The sequence below is a fragment of the Palaemon carinicauda genome, chromosome 4 (genome assembly GCF_036898095.1).
Source record: "Palaemon carinicauda isolate YSFRI2023 chromosome 4, ASM3689809v2, whole genome shotgun sequence".
Lineage (NCBI taxonomy): Eukaryota > Metazoa > Arthropoda > Malacostraca > Decapoda > Palaemonidae > Palaemon > Palaemon carinicauda.
The window spans coordinates 85,558,289-85,570,788 of NC_090728.1; the positions used below are offsets into that span (position 1 = coordinate 85,558,289).

Here is a 12,500-nt window from a genome sequence, read left to right on the forward strand (position 1 = left end):
AGAAAGGGGGAAGGGTGGGAAGGGTTGAATCTGTGTGTGTTCGCTGCCTGTTTCGTGTAAGAGACTGCCATGGAATGGCGAGGGGAAAAAGAGTAGTTGGTGACACAGTCACCAGGAGTGTTAGTGGCATGACAACACACACGACCTCCAGCCAACGCTGGCAACCAGCGTGTGGCCGAAGGGGTGCCAAGCACTCTATAAATCAATGGACAAATAGTCAATCAAGGCTTACTACTCCAACCTATCATGACCAACCCTTACCCAGGAAAAGCCATACAAACCAAAGCAACCAAACCCAAGAGAATGGCATCCTAATCTAAGCTCAACACTATGTACCTTCATGAACACCAAGACCCTTCATCCAAGAAACAAGTCGCAACATTGGAACAGAGACCTTAAAAGGAGACAAACAAAAGGCAGACGTCCAGGAGAAAGAGAAGGACCTCACTAGACAAGGTAGCAAGTGAATGCAATGCTGCCCACGAAGTCAGGGACATCAAGAGAGCATGAAAATTTGTTTTACATTAGTTTATATTCTAGATGATTTTGCAGCCATTCAGATACAGTGTTTTAAACAAACAAGAAAAATATAAAAAAGGCAATATATAATCTTAAAGTTTGGTAGGTGAAGAGGTTTTAATCCTAATCTTCTTTTGTAAAAAATAGCGAATATCATTTTACGATGTGAACAAATTCTTGATAAAACTTATATGTTTTAGCAGTGATGACTCGCAATCACTCTTTAAATACACTAAGAATGTTTTAAGAATATAAACAATTGACATTATATAAATAAAAACAATTGCATAAACTTAATTTGCATGAAAAAGTAGCATTTCTAGCATGGTGTGATCTATGTTTCTATAACAAAAGTATTTACATAAAACACTGCTAAATATTGGAAACTGAATGTAAACCATTGCAAAAGAAATATGCCCAGAATACATAAACAACATTTATAACTAGAAAACGTTTACAAATATGGCCTAAACTTAAAGAGAATGAGAAGGGTAAATGTGTTTGCATTAGTGGGTATTGGGATATGCATATGTCACCTGCCAAGCTTTTGTTCTGTAATCTAATTCTGCTAAGTGTAATATATACCTATTTTTACAAAAGCTCTAATCAATATAGCCTTTGTTATTTTTTCATTAAAAAACAAGGCTTTAAATAGTTCCTAGTTGATTTTATGTTGTGTCTTATCCTATTGCATCCGTAACTTAGAGAGCAGATGCGCATAAATGTTCCTTGAGTAGTGTTATGAATGAACTCAAAAGTAGTTCATATATTTAATTAAATTTTTCATTGCAGTGGTATTTAATTATAGGGGGATTTAGTTTTTTCTTCTGATTTATTTAATGGAAGTAAAGCAAAATCCAAATGAATTGTAATATTAACAACACAATAATCTGTAAACCTCATTGATATCTGATGTCAAAAATTCGATTGTAATTAGGTAATTTACTAATTTTGACAAGTTCCCACAATTATTCCTGGAATAAAAGAAGTATGGATTTATCCATTGCCAAATTATTAATGGTGGAATCGATAGCAAAAGGATTAAGTATTTTTCTCACCATGTTAATCCCACATTTTACATAAATAAAAAATGCAATTAAAATGCCCAAAAACATGACAATCACTGCTTGAAAGAGAATAAAAACACGACTCCATCAAACCTTCGGAGTATTTTTGCTTCAAGTAATATTTTTCCACTTTTTATGAACTTTTGTTCATTACTTTCAGCATAGAACTTCAACAGATAGTTGGTTCTATTTCTTTAGGTCATATAATTGTTAATCCAACACAAAACTCCTCATTCAAATGTTTGTCTTGACATATTCCAGTTTTTAAACAATTTTACCTTTTCTGTTGAATATACAGTAAACAAGAATGCTTTCTCGTTTTCTATTCACTACTCGTTATACGTGTATTTCAGGGCTATTTTGGCATTTTGATTATACAGTAGTGTAATCCAAACCATAAGAGCACAAAAAATGCCATAACCCCAATAAATAAGGAGCAAAGCACCAAAAAGGCTGTAATCACAGTAAATAATTAGTAAAGGTGTTACTGTGGCAACTGCTAACAGCAAAGCAATAACATGCAGTCAAAGGGAAGAGGAGGTTAAGTGAGGGAACATAACAGCTGTATTTGGTGAAGCCTTCCCAGCAATGATATTTTTGTTGATCATTACTTTTAGAGGTTTACATATATCGCCAAGAATAACTAAGATTTCTGAATACCAGTTTAACCTGAAAATATAAGCACAATAGTATCCTGGGTTACGAGTATCTTTGACGACAAGTAACTGGGAATACAGTAAAATATAAATAATAAGTTACTAGTATAGGATCATTCTGCAAGCAAATATTCCTCACCCTATAAGCATTTCTAGTGGACGAGTAATAACAAGATTATCACGCAATGTGCAGAAATCAGTCACGCGGTGCCAATACACCACACACAGTGTTCACAGAGTTCATGTGATTTTTATGGCAGTTTTTCTCGCCTTAACCAGTGATCCACCACCCCCACTCTAGCGTAGAGCCTCAAGCCCCGTACATACTATGATTCATGATGAACGCAGTGTTGAATGGATGCGTGGAAAAACAACTTTTTCAACGCGACTCCGCACCACCGTGTTGATGGGCCGGACCTATTTCATTTGTCTGTGCAGTATTGCATCAGCGTTGAAAGTGGGACGATGTCCCCGCGGCTCAACTCCAGCACCAATAACTCGCTGCCTCCCATAGTCCTATTGAGTGGACAGGGACCAACACTTCATTTCATTTTAATAATTTCAATAATTCTAATACTAGTTTTAATAATAATAATAATAATTTTGTTTTTAATAATAATAATAATTTCAATAATAACAGTAGTCTCTCCTAGTAGAATAAATTATCAACATACATTGTCGCAAAGAAACCTGAACTGCAACTAGGCAGTTAGCTTGCAAAAACAAGTGAAAAGTGTTGCAGTACAGTTTGGCTGCTGGTAATTTTTTTTTTTTAACACCAATACTGCCCCACGTTACTGATCAGTATATGAATCATAGTGTGTACTGGACTTCAGACTCTTCCACTATCCGAGCAACACATGTAAAACCATCTTTATGAGTGTCTTTGGAAATCTTCTTTCTTAAGTTGTGACAGTGTTCTTTGTTGGATTGTAATTTCTATTGTTTATCATAAAGGCATTTTATGATCTATTGTAAAGTTAACAGTATTGTCACAATGGTGCTAAGATGATTAAGAAAGTCGGTACGGAAATGATTACCATAGAGGGAAAAAGGAAACTATTGCAAAGATTGAACAAGGTATGTGTGTGGATGACCTGTCAAAACTATGCAATAGCACATCCATGATTGGTATTGTTATAATTCTGAATGAAAAAGAAAATATCATATCAATTGACGTTGTGAAAGGGGTACTGACATTGACAAAACAACGGCCAAATGTTCTTAACATTAAAACGTTTCTACTTATGAGTTAATGAGACCTACTTAGCAAGTGATATAAATACTGAAAACATTTATGAATAAGCAATAGCAGTAGAGTGTAGAGCAGCACAAAGTGCAGCATCAAGAGAATGCAGAGGATATTTCATCTGAGGTAGCGGAGGGCCAGTGACAAACTTCTCGCTTCAATGAAATAAGGATATTGAAAATGTAGGAACCCCTGCAAAATTTTGCAGAAACACAACACCTGCATAAGGCTTCAGCAGGGTGAGCAGCAAATCTATTTACTGATATAGTACTGCAATCTCATTTTCATGCCATTTTAAAGAAAAGCCACGAACCGTCGTCTATAGACAAGTTTCTTGCCAAAACTGAATAAAAGAATGTGGAAAAAAATGATCAAGTATTCAGAAAGCATAAATTAAGTGATTCAGTTAGCGATAATAGTGAACATCATTCAAATTTTACCAGAAGTTCTAATGGAGGGAGATTCTCCTTCCAATCAGTAACCCCTTCCTCCTCCTCTATCATCTCTCTGATTCCAGCGATGACTCTCCTTATGTGAATTATTGATTTAAATCAATTTCTAAAGTTAGGTGATATAATCAATATAATATTTACTATAACTAAACCTATAAAAATGAAAGCATGTGTGTATTTATAGACACGTCAATTCCATCAAGTGAATTTCCTTTGAGAAAAATTGTTTTAGGAGACGAGCATTTTAGGCTACGACCTTGCTCTCAGAACTAATTAAACTCATACTCAAAGTTCTACTGTAATTAGTAGTTAGAAATGTATTGCATAATTTAGTATCCTGGACTAAATGAGAAGTTAATACAATTCACTTGTGTGTGACCTTAAGTAAATAACAAAAGTTTTGTACAATTCCCTAATTAAGATAAGCTGGTTGAATCATTTCAACTTTGTCACTTCATTTTACACTTAAGATCTGGCCAAACTAGCAATTTTTCATTTATTATTGAATTGTAACAACATTTCAGGAAAAAAATGTTAGTTTTTACCAGTTTCCTAATAACACAAATAAGTAAATATTGTCCAATTTTGGTCCAAAACTGTGTCATCTATTTAAGCTAAAAAAACAAGGGGATTTCTTCTGAAGAACAAACTGGGGTCTTTTCTGCCTAACATGGGATGCAGAAGACTTAAACTTACAGGGAACTAACTTTGGATGCAGTAATGGTTGCCAAGACAAGTATTTATTTTAGGTTAATGGAAAAGCTAAAGCCTCAGCTTCTTAAAACTGGATTAGATTCAACAAATTCAGTAAATGGCCGATTCCACTGTCACTTTTCATTGCGAAATTTAATACCAGGAGGACAAAGGTTGTAATGCAGTAAAAGCAATTAACTTTAGCAATGAGTACTAAAATATATCCTAAGCTTTAATTCTACTACCAGTAGGTTACACCCAACATATAGAGGAATTCTTTACAATTCAATTTCAATGTAAATTTTCATAAACACAAAAACTATAAAATATATTAATCAATATTTAGAAACGTATGTTCAGTGCTATACAATTACAAATGCTTCATGGTATGATGATAAAAATAAATATCTATACAGTGACAAATGTTCTAGACCTTGGGTATCCCAGATGATAATTGTTAAATATCTATAAAGTGAACAAAATTCTCCTGATGCTAGTGAGATAGAAAGAAATGCAAGATTTAAAAGGATTTAAATAGCCATAAAAATCTATTTTGTTTACACACAAAGATTTGAATATTCTACATTACAAGGTTAATCTAATATTATGTAGTTTAATTTCTTTGATAATAATATTCAAAATTCTACTGATTACATGTCCAGGCTTCCATTCAATTTCATAACTCAAGGGAATGAGAATTGACAATGAAATTGAAAATTATCAATATTGTTTGCATTTTCATTAACTTTCCACTAAGTTGACAAAAACCACAAAAACATAGAATCTAGATATATCCCTATTGTGACAGCCACTTAAGGGGGCTGGCTGGCTAATGACATCTTTTAAGGACAGGACTTTGAGATTCATACCACTTAATAAGGTGACATAGGACATCTCCAAATTGTATAGGATTTTTGCTTAACCTTCGGTTTTGCGACTCCAGGGCAATTTATCCTGAAAATTAGTTTTTCAAATACTATCTCCTCCCTTGATACTTAATATTAAGACCTGGGATTACTATCCTATATAGACCTGATGTAGACCTCCAATAAAATGTTTTTTTTTAAGTAATTTTTTGCTAGATATTAATATTTTCATAATGGTAAAAAAATACACCCTTATAAAATTGGGGAAAAAACTAAAGAAAATATGAAACAAAAATTGGAAAAAGGGATCTATTTGATTGTTTTATAATGTCTTCCTAAGTTATATACCAAATTTCAATGCTATATATTTAAAACTAAGCTAGAAACATAAAATTTGCAGGCCAATAAGTATAGTTTTGAGATACGGGCATTCAAAGTTTATCTTTGCATTTTTAAAAAGACAATATTAATGTCATGATTTTTATGAATTTTATGTTCCTTTTTGGATATTAATAAATCAAAACAATGTTATCTATCATAATTAAACCATAAGTTAAGATCCCTCTGCTCAATATCTTATTCTTTAGGCGAGACGGTTCCTCCTTCATCCCCTCACTCCTTCACTAACTCCGCAAAAATCACCGATATTACCCAGTTCTGAACTTTTATTAGAAAAAATTTTCTTCTTCCTTATGTTAGCGAGATGTTGAAATTGTCTTTTCCTCTTTGACACGATGAAATTCTTGCCCAAACCAAGAAAAACAGACGTAAAAGCGAGTAAATGTCAGAGGTCAAGCAAACGTGTACTCTCCCTCAGGTTTGTGCTAACAATCAAGGATATAATCATAAAACTTCCTGTCTTGTGACTATGGAATCTATACAGATGCCATTCCCCACAATTTGTTTATATTAAAATTTAATAATTATCAAAATTTACGATAACAAGAAATACTGCATTTTCTTGTAGGGATCAATGTTTTCGGTTTCTTGTGTTCTTGAGTTATTTTTACTAATTACCCTTTAACTATGAAAGTAAAAATAATTTGACAAAATATTTCGTATACGCATTTTCCATTGCAATACGAAGCTCAGTGAATTTTTTCCGGATTTTGTGTTTTTTGTCCGGCCGGGCCCCTAACTGAATTTTGATAGAACAGTTGATGTAAGGCGGCTTGACTAGGGTATGGTCTTTTTCAAATGACAGTTTTGGACAGTGAATGTTTTTGATACAACTTTGCATGACATGAAATTAACTGAAATAACTTGATTGAATGTGGGTTTAGTCCTAAGCCTATGCCAGTTAACCTAGTTTAAAAAATGCTCTAATTTTTGTGAAATTCTCCACAATGTTGGACCAACCTTTTACACCATTCGACTAATTCTAGTTAAATGTAACTAATAAATAAAATGAGTATTGTAAGGATAAAATTAATGAGAATAAAAATTTGTAAGGATGAAGTGGAACAGACACCAAATATTCTACTTCACCTGACATGGTACTTCACTAATTTTGGATATCTGATACTAACTGGTATCCACAAACTCTCAGGTCCTGGGGGATGTAGATGACAGGAGCTTTACCATAAAAATAACTAATACCTATAACCCTAGTTACAAGTAGTAAAACTTTGTTTGTATTTATACAATACTAATAAGTAAAGAAATAAGTATTTTATTATTGCACATGTAGCAAGAATAACAGACGTAAAAAACAATCTATTAAGTAAGTTTTCTTTTTTAAGTACATGGGTCAGCATTAAGGAGGTAAGTTATTTATTTTTTTGTAACAACTTGTTGTAAAAGTGTAGGGAAAAATATTTAAAATAAACTTTTAGGATCCTAACTCTAAGTATAATAAATTATCAGTGTTTACTCAATAAAAAGTTTTATCTTCTATTTACACATAAAAAAATAGCCACTAACATTTAAAAATACGTAAGCTAATCATTAAAACAAATTAAGGACAGCAATAACTTTCACAACATTTAAATTCCAACCAGACATATGACCTCGAAAAAGTAATATCTAAAACACGATGCATCAGCAGGCAGATGATGTACCCTCAGAGGCAGACAAAACTTTGACCCATAGAAGCATCACATTCTACAAAAATCTCATTCACAAAAAATAACATTGTAACTTACGGTTCTTTGTACATCTGTATAAATTTTCTCCTCCTCATCCTGCGTCGTATGACAACCACACAGTAGACACTCAAGATGATGACTGTAGATAATCCATATAAAAATACACACAAACTTATATCTGTCGCGTTGAAGCCCCATGATGCATTAAGTGGCTGAAGACTTTCATTGTAACGCTCTTTCTTAAGCGATAGGTTTTCATTACGATGTTTCTCGAGGACTCCTTTGACTTTGGCTTGCCGATTCTTCATAGGACCCAAAATTGCTTGAGTACCTTTTAAAGACAAGGCTCCTTTGCTGTAAATAGCCTTCAGGTATGTTAAAACTTCCTTCTCATTCACAGTCTCTCCATTCCAGCAAGAGGGACAGAAAGAACGTGTTGGAAACTGTTGCTTTGGATGTTGAGGATCTTCACTTTGATCACCTTTCAAGCGCTTGTTCACTTTATTATGGCCACGCCAGAGCCACAATATTCCATCATCTGGAACAGTTACTGAAGACTCTGCATCAACTTTATACATTTCCTGGAAATGTTCCGAGCAATATCTGCAACCAAAAAAGTCTCTGACAAAACCATGTATAGCTCGCAAAGTTTTCTTTGGATTAAACTGAGCACTAAGTCCATCCTTCAGAACTGCATTAACTGTAATTGTGTGAAAAGTTGTCCATAGTCCACATGGATAACCTCTGTATTTTGGTGAGCTTCCTTGACATCCAATCCAAGATTGATGATCTGGCAAAATAGAATCTGTGTCCTGCAGAGATTTTATTTTTTCTGCCAGTGTTTCTCCCTGAATACTTTCAGGCTGACTTAGCGTATATTCATGTAACCGAGTCAAAAAATTATGAACAGCAGGTCTCATTGGAAGATATTTCACAAGGATATCAAGGAAATCTTGAAGAGATTTCAGAGAGTGACCTGAAATTACTTTGTGTTGCACAACTTCATGAGCAACAGCATATCGCACAGCATTCTCTATATCAACCATGTATACTTGGTCTTTTTTTTCTCCAGTATAAGCAGTATCTGGTAAATCATCTTCATAATTCAATTTATCACTGTTTATTTCTTCAGGGTGTCCATCACCTCCACCTTCCACTTCTTCTCGTTTCGTACTCTCGTCTTCCATTCCTTCAAATTAGATAAAAAAAATTTTTATTAGAGAATAAGCAATGAAATTATACTGTAGTATCAAAAGTCATCAAGACAAAAAGGCAAAAGTTGAAAATGTCAACAATGAAAATTTTTTTATATCTAATGAATAAGAACAAACATAGAATAATAAATTGTCTCTCTCATAAGAAAACACAGTAGCCTTCTTGCTCATTGTTGTATGAACATCTAACTTTCTAGATTTTGAATTTTCATAAAATCCTGTATTTTACACGATACTTTATATGCCATAAAAAACAAATTCTCAACTACCAGAGTAGTGGCAAATAGGGATTATAGAGTGAGGGCAGTGAAGTAGGGTACATACGTGCCTAAGGCACTCTCTCTCTCTCTCTCTCTCTCTCTCTCTCTCTCTCTCTCTCTCTCTCTAAGTGATCAAGTAATCTTTGTAGTGAAATTAGTATTGCTCAAATGGCAAAAATACAAGTGTAAATTAAACTACATCACAACAGGGATAATTATTTGCCCCATGTGTAAATCTGAAAAATGAAAAGAAAAAGATTAGATTAGATCCCAACTTTGTAATGTTTATCCTAGAAAAAGGTGACTATATAGATACGGTAGATAGTAGCATCAGTGATAATAATTTAAAGAAAATACTAAGGCTCTATCCTGATTGTATAAATAAAATGCAACTAGCAAAGAAAGAACAGGAAAACATTGAGATGAAAATCACATTACTAAGAATAAAGCTTGCGCAGCAAGCGAGAATTGCCTGGTTGGAGTCAGATTGGGACTAATGACCCAAAAGTAGATAGTCTCACAGAGAAAGTTGATAACCTAGCAAAAGAGTTTTGAATTAACTATGATAATACTAGAAGGATTGACAGCTCCAACAAATGATAGAATGACATGCTTAGAAAGTTATGGGAAAGACTACAATAGTAATAAAATCGACACAAGCTTCAGCAAAAATTACATAGAAAAGAAAAGAGGTAGAAAAGAGCTCATAGACATACCAATCATTAAGAATTATTTTTAGTGGAAATGCTGTTCTAAATTTCACCGAAGACAGGATTAGAGACAAGGCTGTTAATAGGATAAGGAACATGGTTACTGGCAAAACGATTAGAAAACTAAAATAAAAAATAATAATATGCAATGTATAAAGTGAAGACGACAAAGTAGCAGATGCAATGAGAAAAATCTTTATTTGCAATTGATTCAAAGTGTCATGAAAATCAGCAAATTATTCATGAAACCTATGTTGGATAGGACTGCCCACTTCACACTGATATGTGAGCCTCAAATTTTGAAAGGCTATTCATGACAATGGAGACAAAGTTATGATATAATGGGGCATGTACAATACACCATATGTCATAGATACCACATGATAGCCTGCTTCCATTGTCACAGGCACGGATATCTTTATAACAATACCTGAAGCATGGCTTAATGATTTTAACATAGCTAAGATAATTGAAATAGCCCATATTAAACAGGTTTTCTTTCATATTTAAAGAGAGCAAGTTGTGGGCCATTGGAATGTTTGTTATCAAAAGCTATTTTCATCTAAGATAATAAAGAGAGCAATAGTAACATGCTTTGAATACTATAGGAATAGGTTTTACACATCAAAATACAAGAAAAATATCCATTGTAGTAGTTTACAAACCAATAACCAATGTAAATGTTTTTATTGAGAAATTTTGTATGCTCATTAAGATTATTGGTATAGCAATGACAAAACTGGTTATCGGCGGAGATTTCAATCTATGGATGGATGATACATCAAATTCTGATGCAGTTACATACAAATTAGTAAATAATGTTGATGGCTGTGCAATAACTTCTACTAGAGATACTTTGGATTTAGTTTTAATTGATGGCATGAATGATATTGTACCAGATGGTGTGGAGAAGTGAAATATTTCTCCAGTGTGTAAGCTATTAATCTTATATCTTCATCACTAAAAAGCAATAATAAAGAAAATAAATTTTACAAATAATTAAATTTCACTCCATGAAGTTACTAAAAAATGAATTACGATGTTGATAATGGTAATGTATGTTTCATAGGCTCTTATTAATTATATGTTGCTTGTCTTACTACTGCAAACCATACAATAAGGTGAATATATCTGGAGGATGTGGCATATCATATGATAGCCTTAGTCCTTAACGTGCCTGATGAAGTTTCAAATGATTGATAATACCAAGTTTAGGATGGTAGTGTGTTTCGCTCATTTGTAAGTTGTGCCACTAACTCATCATGGGTTAACTCTAGCTAGGTAAATGTAAGCCTAGTATTTCTACTGCCAAAATAAGTCTTACTGACAAGAGAGGCAGTAAGTGATGTCACAATTCATCCTTTTATCGAGGATGATGAGGATGAAGGAAAAAGGCATTTTAATAATAAAATTTCTTATTCCCATACTCACTTGCAGTTCATATGGTTTTTTCTCAAGCTTGGTTTATTCATCCTTTACTCATCAAATTTTCTTATTATTCCCTTTACTGAACATATAGCTTTAAAAAAATAAATCGAGATAGCATTCCAGTAGTAAGTGGTAACTGCCGTGTCAATCTCTATGTCCCTTCAGTTTTTGAAGTCGAAATTATCTCTATTCTCTTGACACTGAGGCAGTGGGGAGGAGAGTGGGCATGTACAGTGTATGAACACCAGGTGAATATAAAAACAAGAAATAATTCTGTTTATTTATATGAACCTCCCCTTATGTTCATATTGTTGATTACCACACTGTACTGGAGGTAGGATGCCATTGAAGGAAAGAAAAAGGATAAATTTAATTAAAAACAATATACCATGATTGAGATTTACTACCTTGGTCTATTATACTTTCAACAAAGCATGTAAAAAAATGTTTTGAAATACAGGACTCTCGAGTGTTTAATAAAACTATCTAAAATACAAACTATAGCTTGTCTACATGGCATTTCTTGATCTATATGGTACTTTTGATTGATACCAAATCAAATATTAAATTAAAACCGCATATACTTGTGGATAAGGGAGTTAGAAATTAATTCAAAATTAATTGGACCACAACTCTGCAGCCACTATGGGGATTTGAAATTTTCATAAGCAAACCATAATTCTTTAAGATAATATAAAGCGGAAACCGTCTTGGTACACCAATGAGCTGCTTCTAAATGAATGAATGAATGATTTGTAATTAGCTGGCATCATTGCATCAGTGGTCACTGATGCCAATTTGAGTATGCTTAATAAGCAATTAATTAAGATAAAAAACTAAAATAAGAACAGAAAAGCATAAATAACTTAACAATTAAATTTGGATCAAGTAAAGATAAGCACCCCCATAACTGACTAGTATAGAAAAGCACCCCCAAATTTGTGCAAGTAAAGAATAGCACTCCCATATTTGAGCAAGTAAAGATAAGCACTCCCTGGTCTTGAATAAAAGCAAGTAAAGATAAGCACTCCCATATTTGAGCATGTAAAGATAAGCACATTATTATAATTATGGTTTAAACTTTAAACACAATAAACTATTTTGAAATTTTATTGATATATGAAATATAAAATTAAATATACAACACTGAAATAAGATGTCGAGTCCAGAAATCAAAAATACTTGTAAAAATTTAATTAAAATAATACTGTCTTGCTATAGTTTCACAAAATCTATGAAACTTGTCGTTCTTGTTACGTTCGCTCCACATGAATTCATGCAAATAAGAGTTCAAAAATT

At 33.1% G+C, this 12,500-nt stretch overlaps 1 protein-coding gene across 3 annotated transcripts in view; it reads right to left on the bottom strand.

Annotated features, from left to right (window-relative positions):
* LOC137640042 (sulfhydryl oxidase 2-like) overlaps positions 1 to 12,500 on the bottom strand; it is a 267,317-nt gene that overhangs the window by 91,598 nt on the left and 163,219 nt on the right. For all 3 annotated transcript variants that reach the window (XM_068372423.1, XM_068372422.1, XM_068372424.1), the window contains exon 6: positions 7,647 to 8,778. In XM_068372423.1, the coding sequence (XP_068228524.1) occupies positions 7,647 to 8,778 (1,132 nt within the window). The remainder of the gene's footprint in view (positions 1 to 7,646; positions 8,779 to 12,500) is intronic.